This window comes from Leptonotus elevatus, chromosome 20 (genome assembly GCF_054856555.1).
Source record: "Leptonotus elevatus isolate MCC_2025b chromosome 20, RoL_Lele_1.0, whole genome shotgun sequence".
In the NCBI taxonomy this organism is placed as follows: Eukaryota; Metazoa; Chordata; class Actinopteri; order Syngnathiformes; family Syngnathidae; genus Leptonotus; species Leptonotus elevatus.
In genome coordinates, this window is record NC_141258.1 from 7,710,276 (window position 1) to 7,737,763 (window position 27,488).

At 39.0% G+C, this 27,488-nt stretch overlaps 2 protein-coding genes and 1 long non-coding RNA gene across 4 annotated transcripts; 2 read left to right on the top strand and 1 right to left on the bottom strand.

The window, feature by feature from the left end:
- The first annotated feature begins 416 nt into the window (after positions 1-416).
- LOC147156850 (cAMP-dependent protein kinase type I-alpha regulatory subunit) lies at positions 417-9,412 on the top strand. The gene is made up of 11 exons (XM_086064602.1): positions 417-583; positions 3,082-3,290; positions 4,121-4,291; positions 4,377-4,468; positions 4,623-4,684; positions 4,759-4,805; positions 5,937-6,095; positions 6,174-6,234; positions 6,320-6,441; positions 6,525-6,606; positions 7,163-9,412. Exons 2-11 carry the CDS (start codon positions 3,117-3,119, stop codon positions 7,333-7,335), a joined length of 1,143 nt encoding a protein of 380 aa, XP_085920728.1. The 5' UTR covers positions 417-583; positions 3,082-3,116; the 3' UTR covers positions 7,336-9,412.
- Positions 9,413-10,074: 662 nt separating this feature from the next.
- fam20a (FAM20A golgi associated secretory pathway pseudokinase) lies at positions 10,075-19,169 on the bottom strand. The gene is made up of 11 exons (XM_086065308.1): positions 18,619-19,169; positions 15,470-15,663; positions 15,353-15,403; positions 14,088-14,166; positions 13,916-14,008; positions 12,892-13,007; positions 12,092-12,272; positions 11,911-12,020; positions 11,702-11,783; positions 11,565-11,624; positions 10,075-10,721 (listed from the first exon to the last, which is right to left on the bottom strand). The coding sequence occupies exons 1-11, from the start codon at positions 18,963-18,965 to the stop codon at positions 10,451-10,453; spliced, it is 1,584 nt and encodes a 527-aa protein (XP_085921434.1). The 5' UTR covers positions 18,966-19,169; the 3' UTR covers positions 10,075-10,450.
- On the top strand, positions 12,756-25,731 carry LOC147156852 (uncharacterized). 2 transcript variants are annotated; one of them, XR_015091867.1, is made up of 3 exons: positions 12,756-13,046; positions 18,528-19,191; positions 25,623-25,731. It is a non-coding gene; the product is annotated as an uncharacterized LOC147156852 (long non-coding RNA). The 2 variants fall into 2 exon arrangements; XR_015091866.1 differs by lacking the exon at positions 12,756-13,046 and adding an exon at positions 15,497-15,683.
- The last annotated feature ends 1,757 nt before the right edge of the window (positions 25,732-27,488 follow it).

Here is a 27,488-nt window from a genome sequence, read left to right on the forward strand (position 1 = left end):
ACTTACTTACATACTACACATACTTACTGCAAACAATCTGCATCGGTTGTAGGTATGATGTATTTTATTAAATTTTAAAAAATACTTGTGTGAATGCAACTAGATAAATGCATGATGCTGTGTTTTTGTTTAGCATTGAATGATTTCTGTAATTGTAACTCTTCTCCTCACTTGTTGATACGCAACCCAATTTTTTTTAAATTATGGTCAGTAATATGTTTCATGCTCAGTTAATGAATTACCAAATAAAATTCTTTAATTACTTTTGATGACTGTCTTTGACTTATAATTATGTGGGGTTTTTTCTCCTTTTTTTCCATTTCGAGCAGCTCTCCTTGACGTCATCAGCCTGGACGCGGCCCCTTTAAGGTTGCCATGGGTTACGGGCTCACATGTCAGAACGAGGAGAATTGACGTCAGTGAAGGCCGTTGATTGGCTCTCAGCCGTATCCGGTGGGGCAGCGGTCCAGGGCTCGGGAAAAAAAGATCGAAGAGAGCACAAGCTGCTAACCGTTACAGCTTTGACAAATACCACCCGTCCCGAGTCACTGTCGAAGGGCTCGGTAGGATTTGACTACATTTTGTGAGTATCCCTCTCTCCCTACGCCGACGCACGGCATGACCTCTGCATAGGTGAAATTTGTTTTCTCTTGTCTCGCGTTTGTTTATGATGGAACCCAAGATGGCGTCAACGCAAGAGGGCTTTGCCTTTGCACGGAGCTAGCAAGCTATACATCAAAACCTTCAATGCTCTTTTAACGCGGAATTGACACAAGGCCGATTAAGTTAAACGATTCTAACGACGTTTTTGTTTTACGTCTAATATAGGAAATGCGACGTTCACCAAGTGGTCAAGCTTTCCTTTCGCAAAGCACTCCCCTGACCTAGACGTCATTGCATACTGCACACAATGTGAACTTCAAAGATTCATATTACAGTATTTATTTCATATTTATTTCAAGCGGTGGTGTTTTTATTCTGCATGGAGTGCAGCTTGTTTAGCAAGGTCATTTTGCATCGTAATGATTTCGTCTGGGATTTTCACACAAAACGCCTACATTTGATATATTCTCACAATAAGGAATAGTAGACTAAGTAAATATATTATGGTTATTATTCATGAACAATTATTAAAGCGTGTGATGGTAAATAGTGTCTCAACTTACAATATCAAGGGAAGTCTACTTATTTCAATTTGTTTCAAAAAGTGAAACTTGTATGTTGTATAAATCTACTTCTTCACACACAAAGTGAAATAGCTCCAAGCATTTATTTGTTTTCATTTTGATGATTATGTCATAAAAACACAAAAACCAACCTCAGTATTTTGCAAAGTTTGAATATAAGCACAGTTCAGGTGTTTTGTAGCCAAGTTGTTTTGATATTCTGTTCCCCCGCTTTTCACTTTGACAATACTTTACACCTCAAATTTTCAATGGGGTTCAATGTACTGTGTTATTCCATGGCGTTTAAACCAGTTATTGGTAATTTTGGCTTTGTGGGCAGGTTCTATATCCTGCTGGAAAATAAAATCACCGTCCCTAAAAAGCTCACCACCAGTGGGGAAAAATGAAGTGCTCAAAAAAATTCCTGGTCGGCAGCTGCATTGACTGTGAACTTGATAAAAGGCAAATGCCATAGCTCCCCAAACCTTTACTGAAAATGGCAACTTCACACTTTAAAGGAGCTTGACTTTTGCCCTTCTTCAATTTTCTGCCATACTCTGGGACCTAGATTTCGTTAGGAAATACAAAATTGACTTTAATCTGAAAAGAGGACTTGTGACCATTGGGCAACGGAGCATTGAGAGCAGAGCCTAATGTTGAACGTAGTCATGATAATCAAATTTGGATTTTTTTTTTTGTCTTTTAACATCATCAAAATTGAAACAAAAACTTTTTGAAACAAATTATTGAAAAGAAATGCGTAGGCTTGTTGTAATCACCTGGCATTATTCAAGTGTATGATGACAAGACTGGGTGTTTGAAATAGCACTCTATTTTACTTTAGGCTTACAGTAATAGTATGATTTAATCGATTGTAAACAATTAAACCGTTTGTGCGTCTTGATTTCATGTTTTAATTCAGTGGATTGAGTGGCTACTTTTGGTATGATCATCCTGGCCACCAGGGGCACTATAATGCCAACATAATAAATACACAAAGAAGACGGTTACGACTAAGTAACTCAGGAAGCTGCAGTAATATTTGTTTTATCGTTTTTCACGGAGGATAAAATAAAAAAATATATGCCTTGAAATACTGTTAAATTGTTTGCGTTTGTTTCTGCACTGCACAGAAAAGCTTTGAACTACTGCAACATCATTTCTTCAGCTTGTCTATGACATTTTGTACAATGTATTAGCATTAAGCTAGAGGACGTTTTGTAAGTCTTTTCGCAATTTTTGTACCGTAGCTCAAGTCAAGATCAAAGAAAATTAGCCGAGTCGGGTCATTCATTAGACAAGGTGCCATCATTTTTTGTCCTTGTGTATCATAAACCGTATTTCAATGACACACGTGTGATAGTTTTGCAAGTACAGGATGGATGTGGTTTTGGGGTATTTGCAGTTTTGTAAGCATCACTTAAGAGGCTTTCCTGTTTGATAAAGACCAACCAACCTTTTGGCTCTATCTATGCTTTCATGTTAGAGGCTGATCATGTGATCATGGCCAGCTTTTCTGAGAAGTGCTTTTCTGTTTCTATGGAACTGTAAACGAGATTCCTGTCACGCTTTAGGTTTGTGGCTCAATTCAAAGCAAAATGAGGCCTTGTGCATCACACACTTTCATAGCCAGTCTTTGTGCTATCAAACTTGACTTGAGGAGATGAAAAATGTTGCGGTCTGGAGGGCAGACATCATATGACCGTCTTCGGGCCTGCTGCTGAACAACACCAAACGTCTCTTGGCCTTCTCGCTCCGGTTCTATTTCTCTCACGCGCTTGTTATTTTTGTCCGCTTTTGTCGCACAGAAACTGAAAGCCCCGCAATACGCATTTATAACTTCTCCTGGCATTGAGAAGATGTCATCATCTGCTCTTTTTGTTTTCTTTCCCACTTCCCGCTGCCCCCTCTCAAGGTTAGAGGTCATAGAGCAAGGTTGCGGTTGTCGTCATGGCTTCTGGAAGCACGAGCAGCGAAGAGGAGCGCAGCCTGAGGGAGTGCGAGCAGTACGTGCAGAAACACAACATCCAGCAGCTGCTGAAGGACTGCATTGTCCAGCTGTGCACCTCCAGGCCCGACCGGCCCATGGCCTTCCTCAGGGAGTACTTTGAGAGGCTTGAGAAGGTGCGTGCGTGCCCTTTAAATGGCGCCAGCGTGTTCTTACTCCCACTTAGAATCCGTTTGAATGTTATTGGTTGTTCTGAGCAAAGCCCCACATCGGCAGTTATAATTCGCAGTTGAATATTCTCTCCAATTGAGAGGATCATCAACCATCAACGCCATGCCTGCAGCATGAACACAATCACAAACCCGCGTTACATAAAAAACAATATTCAGTCGTTAATTAGTAGGGGTGTGCCCCAAAAATCGATTCTCATTTAGTATGATTCAGAATTGATTTTAAATGTCCCGAAATTGATTTGATTTCAATTATTTTATACTGTCTTGCCCTTGTTTGTGTGAACCTTTATTGGGAGCACTGTTCATGTTGTACACGATTTGGCCACTTAGGGGCAGTGTGGTTCCGCTCGTGCTGATACACTGTTAAGTTGTAGCCACATAGAAGCAAAAAGTCATGGTCAAGTTATTCCCCCCAATTTCTTTTTTTTTTTGCAGTATAGGATGTTAAGATGCTTCTCTATATATACATTCCTGAAGCGTTTTGTATGAATAGTCGTTCTTTTGAGTGATAAAAGTGCCACGAGTAGCGTGCTAATTATAATTAGCATTAGCGAGTCAGACTGGAGTAGATCATGACAAATCTTTGCAGATCTATAAGTTGAAGCAGAAATCGTTGTCAATCAAATCATTTTTAATCTAAAATTGATTCAGAATCGATAATCGATTCAGAATCGAACCGCAGGCCCAAAAATCGGAATCGAATCGCGAGACAGTCATCACAAACAAATCCATCATCATTAGGAAGCGGTCACTCTTTTTGGTCTCGCATCCAGGAGGAGGCCAAGCAGATCCAGAACCAGCAGAAGGCCAGCAGTTCGCGCTCGGACTCCCGCGACGAGGAGGTGTCCCCGCCCATGAACCCCGTGGTGAAAGGTCGCAGGCGGCGGGGAGCCTTCAGCGCCGAGGTCTACACGGAGGAGGATGCCGCCTCCTATGTCAGAAAGGTACACACAAACACTTACATGTTCACCGACATGGTTTCTTGGAAGAGGTTTCTTCAGTCCGTAGTGACGTGCGTTGTTTCTTCAGGTCATTCCGAAGGACTACAAGACAATGGCGGCCTTAGCCAAAGCTATTGAAAAGAATGTGCTCTTCTCTCACCTGGACGACAATGAGAGGAGGTACCCGACGTGAAGGTTTTACTGAAGCCCTGTCAAATATAAAAGTGCTGCTTTGGTGCCATCTTGTGGCATCTTTTGGCGATTATGAACGTTTTTATTTATTTATTCAAATTTTTACGATTCACAATTAGAGTCAACAAACATTTCTTTGCAGTGACATATTCGACGCCATGTTTCCTGTCACCTACATCGCCGGGGAGACCGTTATTTTGCAGGGTAGGATTGTTTGCACAAAATGCCGCGCGTATCAAATCGAGGCACACCTTTAGGAGTGTTCTTCCTGTCCACAGGTGACGAGGGCGACAATTTCTACGTTATTGACCAAGGCGAGATGGACGTGAGTACTTTCTGGTTTGATTTGAAAAAGTTTCATCGTATTTTTCGTCACAATTTTTTCAGTTTGCAATAAATAGAAAACTAAAATGGAAGCCATTAATTGAGAAAATGACGATAACTAAATTGACTGACAATTTCGTCAATGGCTAAAACGAACAACATAGTGACAAGAATTCACAAAATCTAATTAGAAGAAGGATTAAAACGCGGGTTGAAGAAAATAACCACTCAGAAACTGTTTACTGCTCTTTATTTGATGTTCAAACATGTTTCCATACATTGTGCAGCTGTAAGATTAACTCGTTCACACCCAAAAAGCGTATAAATATGTTTTTTAATACTTTTGTGTTTTACTCCCGAAAACTTATTTTTCCTTTTCGTTTTTGTTTGAATGCTAGAGCATACAGGAGGATTTGATGCAGCTTCTGACCTGAAAAGGTTGCTTAAAGCAATGGTAGTTATTACAAAAAAATGGCCAGCAGGTGGCAGCAGAGTATGAGATCAACCAGGGCCATGTTGAAAACAAGCGGATTTACCCACAGTTCTAAGCAGATTTGTGAATAATGATGAAATCCAGCTATATGCTAATGCTAATTGCTGCAAAACGGAAACGGATAGAAATATACTTTTTTTTTTTTCCCTGATGAACGAAGAGACTCTAATCTTTCCTTTGGTGGGTTCCATGTTTTTATAGCACTAGAACACAACATTCTGTGGGCCTGGCAAAATCAGTCAAAATCCAGTAAAACAGCTTGGAGTGAAGGGGGTTGCTTAAGTAAATTAATCTCAGGCAATTATGCTTTTTTTTTCATTTTATTTAGTTTAAAGACATTTTATTGGCAGTTCAACATGTTTCATTCAAAAAAAAGTTTAATAAAGAATAAATATAGGAGAAATAAACAGAGTTGTGATAAATGCGTCTTACGTGTTAAACTACCGTTAAAAATTTTTTTTTATATAAAAGTTTCAATGAATGCTGAAGGAAAACCGACTAAATTGTCAATTTAGTTGACTAAAATTGGTTTAAAACTAAAATACAATCAGATGACCAAAACTTCAATTTTAGTCCAAAGACAATAATTCAACTCAAAATGAACACTGCTGCCGGCAATTTTTTTGGGGGGGGGTCCAGGTGTACGTGAACAACGAATGGGTCACCAGCATCGGCGAAGGCGGCAGTTTCGGAGAGCTGGCGCTGATCTACGGCACCCCGAGGGCCGCCACCGTCAGAGCCAAGACCAACGTCAAGCTGTGGGGCATCGACAGAGACAGCTACAGGAGAATACTCATGGTGAGGAGACGCCATGGGACCAATTTGCATGCTTGCTAAGAATATGCACAAAAGTATGCTTTTGTTTCTCCATGTTAGGGAAGCACTTTGAGGAAGAGGAAGATGTACGAGGAATTCCTCAGGAAAGTTTCCATCTTAGGTCGGTTGTTTCCCTTTTTACTAGACTAGTAACAACAAAGTTTAGCTTTTGAAACGGAATGTGTCATGGCGGCCTGCTCCCTCAGAGTCCCTGGACAAGTGGGAGCGCCTGACCGTCGCCGACGCCCTGGAGCCGGTCCAGTTTGAGGACGGCCAGAAGATCGTGGTGCAGGGAGAACCCGGAGATGAGTTCTTCATCATTTTGGAGGTGAACGGCCGACCCCTCGCCAGGCTCTCGCGCCCACCAGCTGCGCGTCGGGTGGAATTGAAGTGTTGTGCGCATGTTTTCAGGGTTCTGCTGCGGTGCTGCAGCGGCGCTCGGAGAACGAGGAGTTTGTCGAAGTGGGAAGATTAGGACCATCGGACTATTTTGGTAAAGAAACATATTATTATTATTATTTTTTTTTTTTGTAGCTATGACTAGTTGGGACTCTAAATGTTTTTTATTGGCAAAGTGTTTACATTTTAAATCATGCTGTTAATATTGCTAATATGACTAACATTAGAGCCACTTAGTGAGTCAGTTGTGAATTTTAACATAATAATAAATATTAATCACCATTAGGACAATCATCAGGTTTTTTTTTTTGGGGTATAAAACAAGAATATGTTTAAACACTATATTTATGCAAGTTCCTTTTGGGTCAAACAAGATTTTTTTTAATTAGTCATTTTTAAATAAAAAAAAATGTTTCAAATATATCAATTTAAACGACTCAAAATGAGTATTAACTCATTTGCTCCCATTTGTTTTTGTTCTGAGCCGTGAGCACGTGATGTCATTTTCAGTTCACAGCAAGCGGCAAAATGCGTTTTTAAAAGTATTAATTGTACACGGAAAATAACAAGTGATCAAATAAATTCGAGACAAAATAGTCACTTTGTACTGCTGAAAATGATGGTTGACGTCGATTGTGCTCTTGGCGCAGGTGAGATCGCTCTGCTGATGAACCGCCCCCGCGCCGCCACGGTGGTCGCCCGCGGCCCCCTGAAGTGCGTCAAGCTGGACCGGCCTCGCTTCGAACGCGTCCTGGGCCCGTGTTCGGACATCCTCAAGCGCAACATCCAACAGTACAACAGCTTCGTCTCGCTGTCGGTCTGAAGGGGCTCGCGTTCTCCCTCGCCCCGAACCCCCCCCCCCCCCCTCTTTTGCTCCTTTTCGACCAACGGGTCCCCTCCTCTTTTCTTTCGTGGTTGCCACCCCCACCTGGAGGTGACTTTTAGCCGTTCACCAGCGCTTGTACCAGCTGCTGTAAACGTTACCGTGTAGGCACAGTCGCATCACGCTACCTTCATATATCCGCTTTGGTTTTCCGAGAACGCAAAGCAACATTTGTTAGGAGAAGACGGGACAATCAAAAACCTCACATGGCAAATTTGTTACAGACGGATTATTATTATTATTTTTTTAATACTTTTTCGAGTCCCTGTGAAGACACATGCAGCAGAAGCTCACGAGCGTCGGAGACGTTTGCACCAAATGTCAGTCAGACATGACGGCTCCTTTTTTTTTGAATTTTTTTGAAATTTTTGCTTTTCAGGCGGTAGAACGTGACAGTCGAGATGTCTAAAAGTTGAGTTTTAGTGTGCAGCTTCCAGGCTGGTGCCAAATTCTTAGTACAAGGTGAAGATGACGTGTTACTTTCGATTTGGAACGTTAAATAGGATTTTTTTTTTTCAAATCCTTCTTATCCTAATCAGTAGAACACCTCTACAAGAACTGCCTTGAAGAGAAAAATGGAAAAAAATAAATATATATATAAAGGGGCAAAAAGCCCAAAAGTATTGTGTATTTCAGTATTCCGTTTAGTATATACCAAATAACTTGGTCACTTATGATATGGTTTGTAATCCAAATGTTCTAGTTAAATGGTCAATGACTTAATGACTATTGTTATTAAATTTTATGGTTTGGAGTGATGATAATCTTAAAAAAAGAAAAAGAAAAAAAAAGTTCTCTTTGTCTTTTGTAAACACTTATTTTTCCATAAATTCTATTTTAGCTGTCCAGTGCCACAAAGTAAATAAATGCTTCATGTCAATTGACACAACAGTATGTAATTGTATTGTGTAAACAATGGGGTAGATGCCACGGACGTCCGACTTCCGGGTTTTCCACGTCAGCGCTGTTTTGGCCGCGTTCCAAGACTCGCGTCTCGGCTTTCTGAAATGCTTCGGACACTGAGACAGACACGACACACTCGCAGCCTCGCACCCGTCGACGGGAACGCGCAACCGAGGGGCACAAAGGCGGAAGCGCAAGTGCTGGGACGCGCGGCCCACACGTCGCAAACCGGAAACAAAGTTGATGGGTGAAAACCCTGAAGTCGGAAGTCCCGCCTCCTCCGTGGCATATAGTCCATAATTATGGGTTCCTTTTTTTTTTTTTTCTTCCAAGTAAATGAAATGGTGTAAGGAAAACTATTTCAGGAAATCTATGTATCGAGTGAGTTATTTATTTAAAGCGTTTGCTATTTTGCTTCCTGGAAAAAGCCGCCTGTCTTTTCACGCGCTTGTGATTTGTTCTCTGCGCTTATTGAACGTGATGTTACACATCCTCAACACGAGAATAGCAACTTTGTGCAGAAGTGACAACTTGATTAAATATTTTTGTTACTTCATGACTATACTATCCAAAATAATTTCATTCCTGTTGTCATTTTTCCTGAAAAGATCATTTTGATGCTGATTTGCTTTGTAGTCACGAGTGTATTTTTTTTTTCTTCTCCACTTTCTTTTCGATTACAGCCCGCTCATGCTCAAAAGACGTGTTGCCCTCCCGCTCAGGCTATCCTTTTAGTCACTTCCTGTCCATCCCGCTCCACAGGGAAAAGATTCTCAATAGGGACGAAGGTGTTTGTCGGACTAACGTCTCCGTGTAAATAGCAGCAACATCAGCAAAATCGGTTTTAAATGTTTTAGCCACACTGCAGTCGTCCCGGTTTGCCTTAGCTGAACTTTTCCTGGGCTTTCAGTAGTCGTCAGTCACTCCCGCTGGTTGCAACCTTCCAGCGGGTCGGTGTGGGCCTGTAGTGCGCTGAGCCGCAGGCGATAAGAGGACCATTCTTTTTCTATTCTTCCCTGTATTCAGTTTGACCTCCTATATGTGCAAAGATGTTTATCCTTTTTGGTATAGATTGTTCCAGATGGCAGTTTAAGCAATAAAAAAGTAAAAAGAATTCGGATCTGCCTCAAGTGTTGTTATTTTGCATATTTATTATTACGCCACATGACTGATGTATGCTATATTTCAAGGTGCCGTTACAGTTTCCATTGTCAACATTGGCCACTAGAGGGAGACACGGAGCTATTAAAAAGTACACACCCCGGTTCATTTGCCAGGTTTTTGGATGCTAAAAAAATGAGACCAAGTAAGTCCTTACAAACTAAAGCTCAGCAGTTTCAGATTTTCATGACTTTTTTTTTCTTTTCCTAGCAGAAGCCGTAACGATTGGTGATCGGACTGCTATTTGGAACTGATCATACCACCAACAGCCCCAAAAGTGATACTGACACTGCTATGCTTCACTGGAAGTGAGTTTTTTTTTTTTTTTATGTGAGCCCTCAGACAAGATGGAGGGAATTCCGAACAGTTCAAAATAGTTGGTATTTGGTATTTTCTTCAATCATTTGCTTGAAAGCTAAACAAAGATTACAGGAAAAGCCTACTGGAACATCTGAAATTTACTTGCTGGCAATAAAGGGCACTTTATGATGGAAGAATGCTGATTCCCAATTAACATGAATTTGTTGCAGGAGGGTGTCACTTCTCAAATGCTTTTTGTCAAACTGAAGACGTGGTGGAAAAAGTTGATATGAAATGAAAACCTGGCACTTTAACAAGGGTGTGTAGACTTTTTATATCTGTCTTTAAAATCACAACTTTTTAACACTGATATTTAGTGGACGCCAACTTTCAAACAAAAATTCCTATCCATTCCAGTGCTTAAGCTTAAATGTAATGATAATACAGTACTTCTTTATCAAAGTATGATTTATTTTGTGTACTTTACATTTTATGTGCTCTTGTTTTATAAACATTCTTATAGGCTTGTCACAATGCTCAATGCATTTTCTATGGAGATTCCCTCTCTCGACCCCCATTTTGTGGGCTTCACAGCATCTTGCATTGATTCCTGGCTCGTTCCCTTAAAATCGAAACGACTGCGCTTCATCATGAAGTCTTAAGAAGCAGAGTAGACTTCCATCCTCTGCTGCTACCTGGCATTTTTGCTCTCCGCGTTGGCCCAAGGGTTCGCCGTGGCTCGGATGAAGTCGTTAGTGATGACCCGCTTGTCGCCCAGCTTGCGCGTGCAGCGCTGGACCGCTTGCAGGATCTTGACCAGCCTGCGGTCCAGGGCTGAGAGGTGCGATTCGGTTAGGATGGGCCGCAGGGGGTCTTTTTTCAGGGACTCCCTCATCACGTCGCTCAGTCGGAAGTGAGGTTGGGCCAGCAAGTGGAGTCTCAGTAGAGTGGAACGCTTTATTCTGTGGGAGAGTAAGTAAAAAAAAAAAAAAAAGCAAATAAAATAATTACAATATGAACTCATTCACTGCCATTGACGGCTATAGACGTCAAAAATTCATTGGAACTATTTCTAGTAGTTTAACATTTTTTTCCCACTTTTGATAACAAGAGTATGAAAACATAGATTTTTTTATTGTACATTTAGAACAGATATAACATTTGTGATTAATCATGAGTTAACTAGTGAATTCATGTGATTAATTACGATAAAAAATAATAATCGCCTGACACCCCTAATTTTTAGTAATCTTTTTTTTTTTTTTAAACACGTCAGGCGATTACAATTTTTAATTGTAATTAATCGCATGACTTTAATAGTTAACTCACGATTAATCACAAATTTTATATCTGTTATAAATGTACAATAAAAAATTGTTTCTAGGTTTTCATACTCTTGTTAACAAAAGTGGAAAAAATGTTAAACTAATAGAAATAGTTCAAATACATTTTTGACATCAATGGCAGTGAATGAGTTAATGTGAATTTATACATTCAATTTGTTATAATTTATTTTCATTTTATTTATGTATTATTTTTATTGTATATTTATTTTTTGTGTATTTTTATTTATATAATTTCCCTATTTTTTCTCAATTTTTCTTATTCCAACTTTAGTGGGGACGATTCACACAATGAAAAAAAAAAGACAATACAGATTTGTTTATTTGTTTTTGTTTTTATTTATTTGTTTATAAAGACCAATCATATCTCACTGGGTTTATCCCCAGCTAACCTATCCAAAAAATAAAACACTAATGAAGGGAAGTGTTATAGAAAATAAAATGATTTTTGTTTTTACTTACATGCAACACTGCAATAGTGGGGCAAGAATAGACATCTCATCTCGACTGTGCTTCCCAAATCTACAATCACATATAACACCATAAAAGAATGCCACTATTTTTATTTTTTTTAAATAAAAACTATTTTTGGGTCTTACCCTCTTGCATTGTCCAAGTGAAGAAGAAATCCTTCATCGCCAAATTTGGTGAAAATCTCATAGTGGTGTCGGTCCATGTTACCTAACAATAAGGTATGAAACATCACAGAAAGTAGTGTTTTTACTATGTTTTGTTTTGTTGCTCCTATATTACAAATTCAAGTATATGTGTTGTGATGATGTGATCATTTATCACAATAACAACCTACCCATAAGAAAGTCAAAGATGGACATATCGATGATGTTGAGGAGCCGGTTGCCCGAGTTGTAAGGATAAAGCTTCTTCACGGTGTCGCAGTAGGACGGATTCACCTGCCACCTTTTCCAGAAAATCAATAACAAATAATCCAGAAATGTTTCAGTTTGGTTGCTTACGAGGCGGATTCTTACTCTCCCTGTCCGGTGAAGGTGTATGAGCGTATCCAAGGGTTTGGGATGGAGATGCGAGGAGCGATGCTGAGGCCGGGAAGGTATGCGGATAGGGAACCTTCCAGTAGGTCGGGGCTCCCGCAAACTGCATATTCCGTCTTGCATGCGTACAGACATTTGGCAAAAAAACAAGTGTTGTTTGCTGTAATGAGAGAAAATGAAAAAAAAAAGAAGATTGGTATTGTTTAAATGCTGTAGAAAAATCTAGTGATATGAATGGAGACGTTCTATCGATCTAATCTGTATTGCTGTTATTCGCCCACTCGATGGCGCCAAATCCCCAACGAATATGATGCACAGTACAATAAGAAGCCAAGTTTAAAAAAAAAAAGTGTCATTAAACGTCAATAAAAGTGACCAAAAAACAAATATCGCATTTACATCCCTACAGTAGACCACCAAACGATTTTTGTTTCATACCAGGTGAGGTGAAGAATACAGCCAGGCTACCTATCTAGCTATCTAGCTGTATTGCTTTGGTCACCCACTAGATGGCGCAAATTCCCCAATGAAAATGATGCACAGTCCAATAAGAGGCCGAGTAAAAAATAAAATTGCTTTGGTCACCCACTAGATGGCGCAAATTCCCCAATGAAAATGATGCACAGTCCAATAAGAGGCCGAGTAAAAAATAAAAAAAAGCGCGAGAGAGAGAGGGAGAAAAAAGTCATTAAACGTCCATAAAAGTGACCCAAAAACATAAATATAGCATTTACAACCCTACACTTGACCACTAAACGAGTCTTGTTTTTGTTTTATACCAGGTGAGGTGAAGAATACTGCCCGTAGGTCGTCATTTCGGGTCACTTGGAGTACTTCGCCGGTGAGGTTGAGAAACCTGCCAACAACCGGTGGAACTCTTCGGAAATCCAGGATCCTAACAGAAAAATCCACAAAAAACAAACAAAACCGTAAGGTAACCCTCATGACTTTGTTTTATTCCCTCATTTTAAATGAACATACTTTCAAAAGAGGTACTAAAAATGTATTTCCTGAAGAAATTACAGTCTTATTTTGAAATGACAAAGAGAAGAAATTAAGTCACAGTGAGGTGATATGGCCTTAAAATGAAAGTAAATAACATTTTATTCACAGAAATCCTATTTTTTTTAACACCCCCCTGGTTGACAATAATAGACAATAAAGACCATATTATAAGAAGAAGAAAAAGGAAATAATGTCTCTTTTTGTCACAACGTATACCAGTGCAATACTTAACAAATTAACATTTAAAATAAAAATACTTTAATATAACATTGCACCCTTCCTCATATGGAGTTGTGCAGGTGAAGCAAAGCAACATGGGCACAATATTTGCAGCCTGGAAGCACATACCTTGGGTCAATAGTTTTCAATAGTTCCTGTTTCTTAGTGGGTTCGAGTTTGAGGATATGCGTTTTGCCTGCATTGAAATTTTTTGTTCAGTGTCACTAAGTCTAATTCAATGCTTCTTTCTGTATCCCATCCAAAGGGCCATTCACTCCCCCCGGGCCACATTTTAGTCATTGATCAAACAATTCAAGTGTGACGCCGGAAGAGTGCGAGAGATTGTGAGCGTTAATGAGAAAGACCTCAGGCAAGACCGAGAAATACAGTACAAGAAAATAAGAGTCTTACAGAGGGAACATTTGTTTTTAAGTGAGCTGTTTGCAGCATAATAACCGTCTGGCTGGAATTATAGCCGCAGAGTGTTAAAAAAAAAACGATGCAGTGAAGTGTGTGTATGTGTGTTTTATAATCCATGGTTACCTTCAGCTGGGAAATTTGTGTACGGAAGTTCGGTACCTGTCCAGGTGAAAGGCAGCAATCTCTGCATTGTGTCTCTGGACGTCCACGAAGAAAAAGACGTCATCTGGCGTCTCCTCGTCCCTCTGCTGCCTGATATGTGCACAAAGACATCATTTGCAAGTGTGCTCATGAAGATCTTTAATGAGGCTTGAAGTGGATGTGAGCTCACCTCATTGGCTTGAACATGGCCTTGCCAAAGTCCTGCGTCTTCAGCGCCAGTTTCAGGTGGTGTCCACTGGGCTTCACCACTGGATAGATAGACAGCAACCATAAACCCTAAAACTTCTTAGAAAGGGGGACTTTTTAGAAACCTGAAAAAAAACCTGATTAGTGTCAACATTTGGTATAGTGTTGGAGTTGGAGGATTTGTGGAAAGTATGCGGTGACAACTGAGGGTTGCTGGGAATTAGTTGGTTGCATCCTGTCCCATTTGGCATTAATAATTAACAGGCACTGCATAAAATCCCTTTTTTGTGTGTTTGCAAAGAGGGTCAGTTGGAGATAAAAAGCGTAGTTGAGGAACATCGTCACTAGAAGCCGAGATTTAAGTCTCAGATGGTTTTATGTAATGCTGTATTAAGCAGGGTTATTATAGTTAATGAAAACGATCAAACTAAAAGGATAACTAACTGGAACTATAGGTTGCATTTATATAAAATGTCAATTCATTTCATACATGAGCTTGTAGGTTTTATTATAAACGTGTTTTTTTTTGGGGGGGGCATTACATTACGGTCGTACAAAAGAAAGAATGTTGAAAATTTGTGAGGGAATTGTAGCCTTTTGCTTTGTGTTAAACTCCACAAATACGCCATATACATAAAAAACTAAAACTAATACCAAAACTAATAAATCTAAATTAAAATGTATTGTTTTTGGAAAGAAAAAAAAACTAATACAAATGAACCTGCTCTAAAATGAATTAAAACTAACAGAATTTAAACGTCAAAAGGAAATTAAAAACTAACTATAACGAGAAAAAAAAACATTCATCAGCGTTACGGTACAGCATACAATAATATTAATCCCAAGTCCTTTGTGTAAATAATTTTGGTTTAAATAATAATAGCTCTGTATGAGATTGTACTTTATGATACATACAATAATGACATAACTAAATACAATATAAAAAATGTAACACATTTAGCCACATTTTTGTTGTTGTTGCTCCAATTCAATGTGCATTTTTCTGCTCCTTCTGGTGTGTGTACGTTTTGGCCACATGGGGGCAGTATAGTACAGACATACACACAAGATTTAATTTTTTTTTTTTTTTTTTTTACAACTGACTCAGTAACCTGCAATAATTGTTCTGGAAGGATAAGGAATGTGTGTGAGTAGTGTTGCATAGTCTGTCTACTTATGTTGCTCCAGACTAAACGGCAAAGATGTGTCGTCATTTTTGTTGAAATCGAAAATGTGAACTGACCTTACCTTGGGTGCAGTCACACGCGCCTTTCAGGGCCTTCTCATCTTGAGTGTAATCTGGAACAATTCCCATTATTACAACAGTGGCGACTTTAGAACAAGCAAGAAGTGAGAATTAGTCACCTGCGTTGACCACTGTCATGTCGTGCATGTCCAGGAGCAGCCGTGCGATGGCGGGGTCACGACGGGAGTACAGAGCGTGGCGAGTGATCCCCGCGTGGAACTTGAGCCAGTTGGCGTTGGCATCGAAGGCCACTCGGTGTTCGATCACGGTCATGTTGGAGGTGGCCGCAGCTTCGTTGTATAACTTCATGTGTCTGGCCGAGAGTCGAGTGAGGTTGGTAGTTTAAATGTTGCACTTGTTCATGGAAGGCACTAGGGCAGAAATCTATGTAGCCTCAGTTGAGCCCCTCCAGCATTTTGTTTTATATTTTAAAATGTATTTATAAATTAGTATTACAATTTCTGGAAATATATCATTAGTACAAGGTCATTCTATTTAATTATTTTTTGTTTAATTGTTACTCAGAAGGCGTCTTGACTGTTTGCTGTCATTTATTTTGTGTTGACTTTCTTTTTAATTAAATTTTTGTGTGTTGATTAGGTACAGATATTATAAGTTTTCTTCTTTCTGTCCCCTTTCATTTCCTTTCCTTTTCTTTTCAAGAAAGACATTTTTTTTATTGAGGTTGAATTTTCTTTGTCAGCCCCCCATAGCCCCAGGAGAGAGCAATAAAATGTAAAAGAATAAATAAATAATAATGAATGTTCATTTCAAACATTATTGTTTCTAATTTTATTATATTTAATTAAGCAATTTTAATCAAATAAAAATGTATTTTAGGTAAAGCAGTTTTCAAAAAAATTTGAATAATAAAATCATGAATTCCAATATCATTAAATGGATCAAATATATATTGCTTTTCTATTTCATGTAAAATTGTTTGTTTAAAAAAATAAAAATAATTACTGCTCATTTTAAATTGGACTGTTTAAAATGTCATTTTAATTCATTAACCCCAAAAAGTATTTTCTGCAAAATTGCAAATGTTTTCAATCTTCAACAAATTTTTTTCCTTTTCTATAATTATATATATATAATGTAATCACAGCTCATGGTCATTTTAAGTATTAATTACTAATTAATTTTATTCTTATTATTCTTATTATTAATGAATACTCCTCAAGAAGATGGTATTAGGTCACCATGTCAATGACAGACGATATTCTCTTGTATTGCGTCAAACTGATTTTGAAATTGTCATTCGAAGGCATTCTAACTTCATATTGTTATCCTTAGAAGGCAGCCGAGAAGGGAAAAATAGCCATAAAAGTAGAGCCTGACTGCTCATAATTCTTCTCCCTTTCCACCTCAAGGCACCAAAGACCTCCCAATCTTGCTGAGCGAGCAGACAGGCACGCGTCACAAGCCAAGACATCTTTTTGTCTCCCGCAGATTAAGACGGGCGTCACTTTTGTTTCAAAACCCCTGTTTATCTTCAAGCACAGGCAGACGCGGGATCTCAGAATAACATGTTTGCGGCGTGGACTCGGGTGACGCACGTTTCAGCGAGTGTTGCCTTCATCGCTTTTGCCTCGAAGCAAACGCTCGCTCGCTATTGTCTGTGTGATTTGACAGCTGTGGGAACGCATCTGTTATCATGCGCTGATGCAAAAAGAGTATTTATATTCCTGGCTGCCTGCGCGCGGCGGTGGGTTGAACGGCCGTAAAATCAGCGACTCTGCCCCCTTGACCACAAAACACGCCTTCCAATATGATCACTTGCAACACGTGTGGCGGGGGATTCTTCAGTAAACGCCTTCAAATAACCTTAAAACCAATTGGTTGAGTAAATACTCTATGTATGTCAAGACCCGGAGGTGATTGCATAATTTGGGACCAGCAACAGAAAAGGTTCTATCCCCTCTGTGTTTCCGTTTAGACTTCGGCGCCTCCGGTTGATTACCTGACCTGAGCAACTAATCGGGAACCTCCTACTGAAAACGAACATGAGTTCCAGTTAAGAAGGAGCAAGTAAAAGTTCAGTACAAAGCATTTCAGTGGAACTTGATCATTTGTCATTAGGTTGGGTATCGTAACTCAAAGACACGGACGGTCAGCAACCTTTACTGTCAAAAGACTTCGAATTAGACCATAGCAGAAAAATATGCAGCAGCCAATACTTTCAGATGAATTTTCTTCTACCTTTTGTTTTTTCTGCCTTTTTTTTCTATTAATTTTTTTTGGGGGGGGGGGGGGGGGGGGCAATTTTATATATATATATATAGATATTTTATGGTAATTTTCAGGATTTCTTTTTTTGTTTTTGGACATTTTATACTTGCATTTCATTTTCTTTTCTGCCTTAAATTTTTTTTTAAATTAATTTTCTGACTTTTTATTTATTTATTTTATAATTTTGTGAACATTTGATGATAATTTTCGGGATTTCTTCTTTTGTTTTTGGACATTTTATACTTGCATTTTAAACTTATTATTTTCTGCTTTTTAAAAATTTAGATTTCTTGGACACTGTACGGTTGCTTTTTGAACATTTTTCTTTTTTGCCTTTTTAAAAATTTAACTAACATTTTTGGCAATTTTATGGAATTTTATGGTAAATTTCTGCCTTTCCTCCACTTTTGGACATTTTATGGTCATTTTCAGTATTTCTTCTTTTGTTATACATTTTATACTTCTGCCTTTTTTTTTTTTTTTTTAATGAAATGACTTTTCCCCAATATTGTGAACATTTTATGATGATTTCAACTTTTTGGGCAATTCCAAAGACATTTTATGGTATTTTGGGGGATTTCTTGGACATCTTATGGTTACCTTTTGACCATTTTCTTTTCTGCCTTTTTAAAATTAAACTCTCTGACATTTTTGGCAATTTCATGGGATTTTATGGTAAATTTCTGCTTTTCCTCTTCCTTTTAGACATTTTATGGTCACGTTTGGAAATTGTATAGGTAATTATTAAAAACTTTGTAATTGACCTTTTATCTCTCTTTTTCTGACAATTTGAAAATGTGGACTCTGACATTTTTTGAATATTTAATTATTCACTTTTTAACTGAATCGTTAATTCACTTAAATAATATTTTATCTAAAAAATAAAAGTAAATATGTAAAAATAATAATATTAATATTAATTTCTATTTTCTTTTTTGGGGGGAGGTCCACAAGGAGCCACAAGAGAGGGAGTAAAGAACCACATTTGGCTCCAGAGCCGCAGGTTGCGGACCCCTGCTCTAAGACAGAAGCTCACCTTTCCCATCGTGACATTTTCTTCCTGTTGTAGTCCATCAGCTGGTCCGCCTGGAGCAGTTTCTCCTCCGGTCCCAGCGCGGGGTTCCGGATGTTATACAGAGGATGTGCGAACAACCGGTCAAGCTTGGAGCTCCCATTGCTGAGTCCAGAAGGGTCCACTTCCTGGAGCGTGAACGCAGTCCAGTTGGAGAACTGACCGGGCAGGCTGTAGTTGCTACGGCGGCACGGACAAAAATGCCTCCATCCTTCTCCGGCGTTCCTCAGCTTTGGCAGGAGGATGAAGTAGAGGTCAGCTGAGAAGATGGCGGTGAGGGTTACGGCCAACAAGAGACGGTCTTTTCTCATTATTGAGAAGGGAAGAGGAACAAATCGACCAGCGGGGCTCTCTACTGCATGGTTCGACGCTGCCTGTGTGCCTTCTCCGGCAGTCAGCGAAGAACTGAGAGCGAGCGTGTATCGGCTGGGCTGCTTCCCAAGAACTGCTGCGCCGACAGTGAGCGAGCGAGAGACTGTGTGTGCATCAGGGAGCGAGAGAAGAGAGAGAGGAAGGGGTGGAGGCGCCTGCCTGCAGGTATGTAAACACCGATTCGGAGCCTTCTAGGGGCGGGTGCATCATATGCAGTCCCACAGTGGGGTGGGGATCTCCGTGACAGCATGTTAGGCTGCTTCTGTGTGCAGTTTTGCAGGTCTGACTTGTTTGTTGGCTCAGTTTGAGAGGGTATGATGCAATGAGTTGTCATTTTGTAATATGGATGAACTTGTCAGTACTGTAAATGTGGCCCGGTTAAAATGGATCTTTGACGTCTATAGCCGTCAATGGCAGTGAATGAGTTAAAAAAACAAAAAAAGGGAGAGTGCTGTTGATGACATGTTGACTCGGGAAGGCTGCCAAATAAATGATACTGAGCTCTCCTAAAAAAGAAAAAGAAGAAAAAAAGAAAAGAAAAAAAGGCAGTAAATGAGTTAGGGGAATATCTCTCTCTCAGTTAAAATATGTTTCAATACTCACTTTGTCTCAATATCTGGATGTGATACGATTAGAGGACAGTACATTTCTGAGTGGAATGATTCCATTTGACGGACTCGCATCTTGAAAATGGGGATTTTTTGAATATTTAATTATTCAACATAAATATCCATGACCATCGTAATGGAAAGGAACTGAAACCCATTAAGTTCAGTCAGATTAAATGCAAGACCTATTTGGGGTGTGAATCTTTAACTGTCTCACAATTCGATTCAATTCCGATTTTTGGGTCTGCCATTCAGTTCAGAATCGATTTTCGATTCAGAACGATTTTTAATTCAAAATGATTTGATTGACAATGATTTCTGCCTCAATTTATAGATGTGCAAAGACTCGTCATGATTTACTCCAGTCTGACTCGCGGCACTTTTATCAATCTAAAGAACGGCTATTCATACAAAACACTTCCGGAATGTATACAGAGAAGCATCTTAACATTACTCACCAGCATTGCTCTTCCTACACTGCAAAAAAAACAACTTTTATTGGCATAACTTGATTGCAACTTTTTCTTTCAACTCTCTAATTTGGCTACAACTTAGCAGTGTATCAGAACGTGCGGAACCACACTGCCCCTAAGTAGCCAAATTGTGTACAACATGAACAGCGCTCCCAATAAAGGCACACACAAACAAGGGCAATTTAAATAAAATCGATTTGGGGACTGAATCGTACTGTCAGTGTTGCCAACTTAGTGATTTGGGTGTTTTAGTGAACCTTTCGTTGTTCATGGTGATACGGACCGAGCTCGATCTTGTGAAACTCCGCAAATAAAAGACACGGATCTCAGATTTATGTGATGACAGGTCAGAATTTTAGAGCTTTTAATTGTCAGGAGGAGTAATTGGTCTAGCATGCTTGTTTTATTGTCAAACACTTTTTAAAAAATATGACACCATCATTTATTGCAAATGATTCTTCCATCGTCTCCACAGACCTCATTACACTAAAACTAATAAAAAAGACCAAGCTGGAAAAACACATAGGCATGTTTGTTGTTTAACTTCAAGTACAGCAACAAGCAAAGAAAACATCACGCTGCCTCGCTCACAAGCCACCTTTTTCTTGACTCCTGGTTCTAATGAAAACACTCAGCTTGTTGGCTCCATCTACTCGTTTCAGCTCTCGGCTCCTATAAACGGAGGTAATGAAGATCTCGCACAAGGCGTGCGCGCGCATGTTGTTGCGGTATTTCGGAACATGTGTCGCCTGTTTGGGTGTTTGCGCGTCTGCGCGCGTGGGTGTGGGTGGAGAAAAAGCCACACGTCAGTGTCTGGGAGTGGTTGTCGTCTTTCTGGAGGGAAAACAAAAGTGACATGGCCTTCTGCCAGCATGCCATTAAACCAGATCAAGAGGCTTTCAGATTAGATTTTGATCAGGCTTTCTGTCTTTAGTGGAAAATATGATGCTAAAATAGTAGTTGAAGGGAACGCCCGCCTGTTGAGAGAGTTCTCATTGGGTACCCATTAATTAAGACTGAAATAAAAAATATCATGTGATTTATATGTTTACGGAGAGGGGGGGGGGAATTGTTTTTTTTTTTTTTTGCGTATTATGCTCTTATATAGAATCAAATTTGTAGCCAAGGGAGTGTTTTTTTTATTAAAATGAATTAGATTGACAATAATTAAAAAATGAACAGCAGTGATTTGGCAAACTTAAACTGACTTGCGGTGGAGCTTTACCAAAGTTATGGCACGTAAGCGGATTCACAATGTCACAAAGACCCTGTAAAGTGAATTCAACAATTTGTTTCTTTATATGCGTTTCAAGATAATTGCTGAAAATGTGCAAAGACTAAGAACTACTTTGTATGTAGTTCTATGCCTACACCCTGAAAATGGATCTTCCCTTTAAATGGCTACTTTAGAGCGCCTCGTTGTTGACCGTGAAGTGCGCACAGCCAATGGAGAGAAAGGTGGAAGGCGGGGGGAAAAAAAGGTCAGACTGACTTGGCCGTTTTAGAGTGCCTTGTTGTTGCATTATGGAAAAGCCTGTATGAAGTAGCATCCATTTTTCAATTTTATCTTTAATTTCGAAGACATGCTCATTTTTACTTTACAGGGACTTTAAGGTAGAGTGTTTATTATTGTTTTACTGTTAACTATGTTTGGCTTTGTTTAATACTTGCTTGATCATTTAAAATATATTTTAAAAAATTTATATAATTCCGCATCAGGTACGCCTTCACCATTTTTCTTTTTATAAAAATAACCATTGTTAACATTGCAAAAAAAAATATTGTTGCTTGGTCAAGTAATACAGGTTTTATGATGCAGGCCATTTGACCCCGAAGTGAATTATTTACTATATTTCCACTATTTCCTATTTACCATTATAAATCCGATTAAAAAAACGTTCTTATGTCTGAATCTTTAAATGAGCTGGAAAGGAAACTCAGTTTTCTTCATCTTTGGCTGTGGATGAATTTTCACCCGCCTGAAGACGAATATGAGAAAGGAAGGTTTTGGACTGCCTCGGTAGCGTCATGCGTTTTTATGAATAGTGTATGAAGCGGAGAGACATCCCCATCAAAGCATTCCTTACATTTCCCTTTGACAGAAGATCTTTTTCACGTCTTTTACAAGCCCACAGCAGTCGGTCTAGACAACTGGCACGCTTGGCCACAAACTCACGGGCGAGGTAGCAAATCACAGTTTAACAGAAAGCAATGAAGACGCATGCATGCATTAGAGGAGCCCAGCCCAGACAATGAAAAATATACTGCGTATGGCCGCAATTAGAGGATTTTCGCCACATCAAATGCGCCTAAAATATAACTCATTCCTTTTCTTTCCTTTCTTTGCTGACAACCTTCGCCAAACAGTGGAAGTCTGCAGCCACAGTCGTCGCCCAAAAAGTGAGTGGGCCACTAGCTTGGCATATTCCTGCAGACTTGATAGAGCCTTTTATAGTCGCTGGTGCTGACCACTGCATGCTGGATGTGCAGAAGCCCAAACCTGCACACATGGCAATTATTCATACGCAGAAAAATTAAAATCGACTTTTTAGAGATTAAAAAAAAATAAAAATGTACCATGCAGTTATTGGTGGAGAGATAAGAGTTAACAAAATACATAAATAAAGTGAAATTATTTTAGTTAATGAAATTGAAAATAGACTTTTAAAAAGAACCGAAATGGCATTCTGTTTATAAAACAAATGAAAAAGTACTATAATTATCACAACAACAGCAAAAAGTCTGGGGTTCATTACAAAAATAAAATAAAAAAATAAAAAAAAAACAAAAAAACTAAAACTAATAAATCCACAAACAAAAGTTGTTGTTGTTGTTGTTGTTTTTGGGGGGGAACCTACAAAACGTACTCTATGAAAAATAAAGAAGAAAAATGAAAACCCGAAAGTCAAATAAAAGAAAATAATGATAATAAAAAATAAAACTAATAAAACCACAAACAAAATTAAGTGTTTTTTTAAGGGGGGGTACTACCAAACCCACTCAAAAAACAATAACAGAAAGGTTAAAATTAATTAATTAATTAATTAATTAATTAATAAATACAACTAAGAAAATCACAAACAAAATTAAGCGGGTTTTTTTAGGTGTGTGTGTGTGTGGGGGGGGGGTGACTACCAAACCCACTGTATGAAATAAAAAAAATGAAAACCAGAAAGATAAATAAATAAATAAAGTAAAATAAAACTAATAAAACCACAAAAAAGATTGGGCCCCCCACCCCAATCTTTTTTGTGGTTTTATTAGGGGGGGCTCTATAAAATCATAAAAAAAAAGGGAAAAAAATAAACACAGAAAGTAAAAAAACAAAAACAAACTAATGACAAAAAATTCCAAGCTCCTCAACCATTTGCTATTCTCTACACAACACGTGTCCAAGACAGGTAAACAAACTGTTTGTACGACTGCCATTTAAAACATCTGCACCTCCAGATGTTCTTGACTCAGCAATATGCAGAATTCCTCAGGCGAGAAGGTGATTAAAAAGGGAAAGTTGAGACCTTTTGTTTGCGTGCGCTCAACATCTGTTGTTGCATCACCCTCAGGTTAAGATTGTTCCTGTGAAGTTTGGTCCCATGAGTGGAGCAACTCATTTTACTTTCGGTCTTGCTGCTTGAAATGTATCACTTCAGCATACTTCCTTGACACCAATTCCTATGTAGGCATGTCGTGTGTGTTTGAGAACGAGCACAAAATGTTTCAATCTATTTGCATACTACACCATTTTTTCGAAACGGATATTTTTTGATCAACCTTTTGAAAACGCAGGCTGAACTGAATACGTTAAATTATAACGTGAACCCACAGAAGCTTCTCTGTTCCGCTGCCATGGATGCAGCCAAACATTTGCTACTTCTCATTTTCTCTTCAACTACCGCTTTCTTATTTGTGGTGTCTTTTATATCCGACATGTGTCCAAAAAATGTCAAATTAGTGAGCCAAACCCGAGTTTATGAACTTTAGTCAATCTTAAACTTCTGTAAAAGGAGTTAGAAACTGGGAGTGTATTTGAAGGATGAAAAGTCCTAAACATGTGGACAAGAATGTGGATCTATACTGGCTATAAAAAGTCTACACACCCCTGTTCAAATGCCAGGTTTTTCTCACGGAATGGACAGACATGACACGGAAGTTGAAAAACTGAGAGTCTTTATATAGAAAAAAAAACCTTGACCGAGAAACCTCGGCTTAGAAACCTGTTCCATTCTATATGACAGAATAAAGGCATATATGGCAAAATAAGAGTGACAAATACATAACCTAAATACAGGACCATAGCAATTGACATCATCACAAGGCACAAAATAAATAAAGTGAAAATAAATACCCGACATTTGACATGCCAGTTAAATAACCGAAACCTGACATTTGAACCCGGGGATAACTTCCCCAATTACTACCCAGTTCCTAGAAAAGCTGTCCACTGATCTACTACTGCCCTGGACTGTATAATCGGTGTGTTTTCAGTCATTTTTAGCATTTATGACTTTGTTTACAACCAGATTGTATATTGTTGCCACTGGTGGCTCACTGTTAACCCTCGGTCGGCCCAATAAAAACACCAGTCCGTTTTGTTTAATACATAGTTGCCCATGAATGAAGCAACCACGGAAATTTCAAGTATGCTCTTAAACATTTAGTCCTACTTGAGCCGGACAAACTTCTGAGGTTCACCTCCGGTATGTTGTTGGCTCGGTGATGTTCCACATCAAGTCCTGTCCAGAAGAAGCCGCGTGATCACTATCCTTGGTCCACAGTCCGACTGAGCCATCTGGGGAGGCCGTGAGGACAAAGCGTGTCTCGGCCACCTCAAAGATGGCCGCACTTGCTATCTTCGCCTCGTGAGCTTTCCAACAATGCACCACTGGCAGTCATTTTTGTCATAGTAATCCGCAAAAGTTCATGCGAGGCAACGGGGTCTATTCTAAGTTGTTGAAGACGAGAGAGGATTTTCATACAAAAGATTAAAAATGGAAGATTTTGGATTAAAAGTGCCAAGAAGAGTCCAGCTGCCTCAATTCGACTTTTGAGGATGAACTTCTTCACTTTTCAAACAAACAATGCTACAAAAGGCCTTTTGTCAAATCCTAATCAGTTTCACCGTTGCGCGTTTTTGTAGAAGAGCCGATTTAGTCGTGTTTTGTCACAATCCCGTACTATTTTTCAGACCGTGAATGCCTCGTATTCCACAGTTTACTCAGACCGAGCGGTCGCAGCGCCCAAGCCCACACCGCTAAACACAGTTCTGGAAAGGGACATAACTGTGGTTTAGTGGAACGATACCGGTTCAGTTCAGGCTCAGTATCACTGCTGCTTTTAAAGACCATCTTAAAGGCCCGTCTACACCAAGTTTGCATTGTCTGTTGTCAACACCGCACCACTGACAATATGGCGGATGCTAACTATTAGCTACGGCATGAACATCAAAGTCAGACGTCAACTCAACTGTAGCTTGAATCTCCATCTCCAACATACATCATCAGTTTACTTGTGTTAGTCTGCAGACGATGCAGCGGACGGCGCGCCATCCTCCAGATAATGACCTCTCCATCGTGACTCGCCATGGCAACGACCCCCAGGGACCGGCAGTGGCGCACATGTCGTCATTGAAATGAGGTAGGGTTGAAGGATTTTGAAAATGAATCTAATTGTGATTCTTATTTATTTATTTATTTATTTATTTATTTATTTATTTCAATATCCTACTCTATTACGTACATACATTTTTGGGTTTTTAGCTTGAACTAAAATAAAGGCAAATAAACCATGAAGTAAGATGCAAAACAGTTCTATGTAACAATATGTACCTACTTGAAATTGTAAACTTACTAAACAATTTGACTGTTTGACTGTTGCAGTTAAGTATTCACTACAACGTTTCAAAATTCTACCAAACCAGTGTGGCGTAAATGTAAGTCAATAAATCTTAAATCAAATTACAATATTAATACCAACAAATGTATCTTTTAATTTATTATGATTATTTTTTTTACTTATTACAATAGGTGCATTATTACATCAATAGAGTCCAATTGTTTTTCAAAAGCAAATACTTATTTTTTTTAGAAGGCTGTCCTGTTCTTTGGCTTTGTAGAGCTCTATATTTTTAAAATGTTGATTTTTTTAAATATGACTTTCTTCTTTAAACTTCGACTTTAATCTCATATAATGATTTAATCTTTGGTGGTGGTGGTGGTGGTGGTGGTGGTGGGGGGGTGGGGGGGGCTTATGCTCATAAGATTCAGACTTTTTATCTCGACAAAATATGGCTTTACTCATATAAAGATAATGACGTTTCAGAAAAAAATACAATTTAATTCTCATAACTTTGTTTATTCCTAAAAAAATTGCAACTTTTAATGGCTAGGACTTTAGTTATGTAACAGTGTGTGTGTGTGTGTGTGTGTGTGGGGGGGGGGGGGGGTCCTGGATCCAAAAATCTTTGAGACCCCCTGTTTCCAAATACAAAATAAAATGCCTGTATCGTCCATACATTGGCCAAAAAACTTTAATTAATTCATCAGTTCTTGTTGAACTGTGGCAGTGCTGCTTTTTTTTTCTTTTTTCTTCTTCCTCCACTCAAATTCACTGATGCGGTTAAAACCTCTGGGCTAAAGAGTTGTTGCAGTCATCTTTTTCAAATGTACTCTTGGAAAGCTCAGTATTGTCGATGCCAGTGAAATACTGCAGCAGATGGGATTCAGCACAAACTTCCTCCATCTCACCAAGTGTGCGCAATAAATGTATTTTTTTTTATCATCCTCTGAAATCACCTTAAAAGCTATCCCTCAGTCTGCAGCTTTCTCGGGCATTAAAATGCCTCCTTAAAAATAAGACGCTAATGAAAAGCAGGTTTCTGGATTTTTTTTTTTTTTTTAACTACTGTCAACCTCGAGGAAGGAATCTAACCACAGAAGAATTATTCTTCATAGTTGGAGACGGGAAGGTGTAACACAAGAGCGTCAGGTGATAAAATATGCACATCTGCACAGCCAGACTTCGTGTGTTTATGCTGGCTCATACATCATTGGATTCAATGTGTACAGAAGACGTGGGAGTGGAACTCCTCGAGGAAACTACTCCAGACATGAACCCCCCGTAGAAATGTACTGCATGTGTAACATGCGTGATGTCAATTTCATATTTAGGACGCACAGCATTCAGTTGGTTGACAGAATGCACAACAAATGTAAACATCTGGGGGGAAGAACTTTTGAAAAAGTCAAAGTTTGTTTTATGTGTTGGGATCACGTCGCGACCTCATGTCACCCACAGCTGCAGTGAGGCATTGTTGCTTTTGTTTTGGCTCCCTGAATAGTTCAAACATTCCGTATGTAGAGGTTTTATGCGTAAAATATGGGAT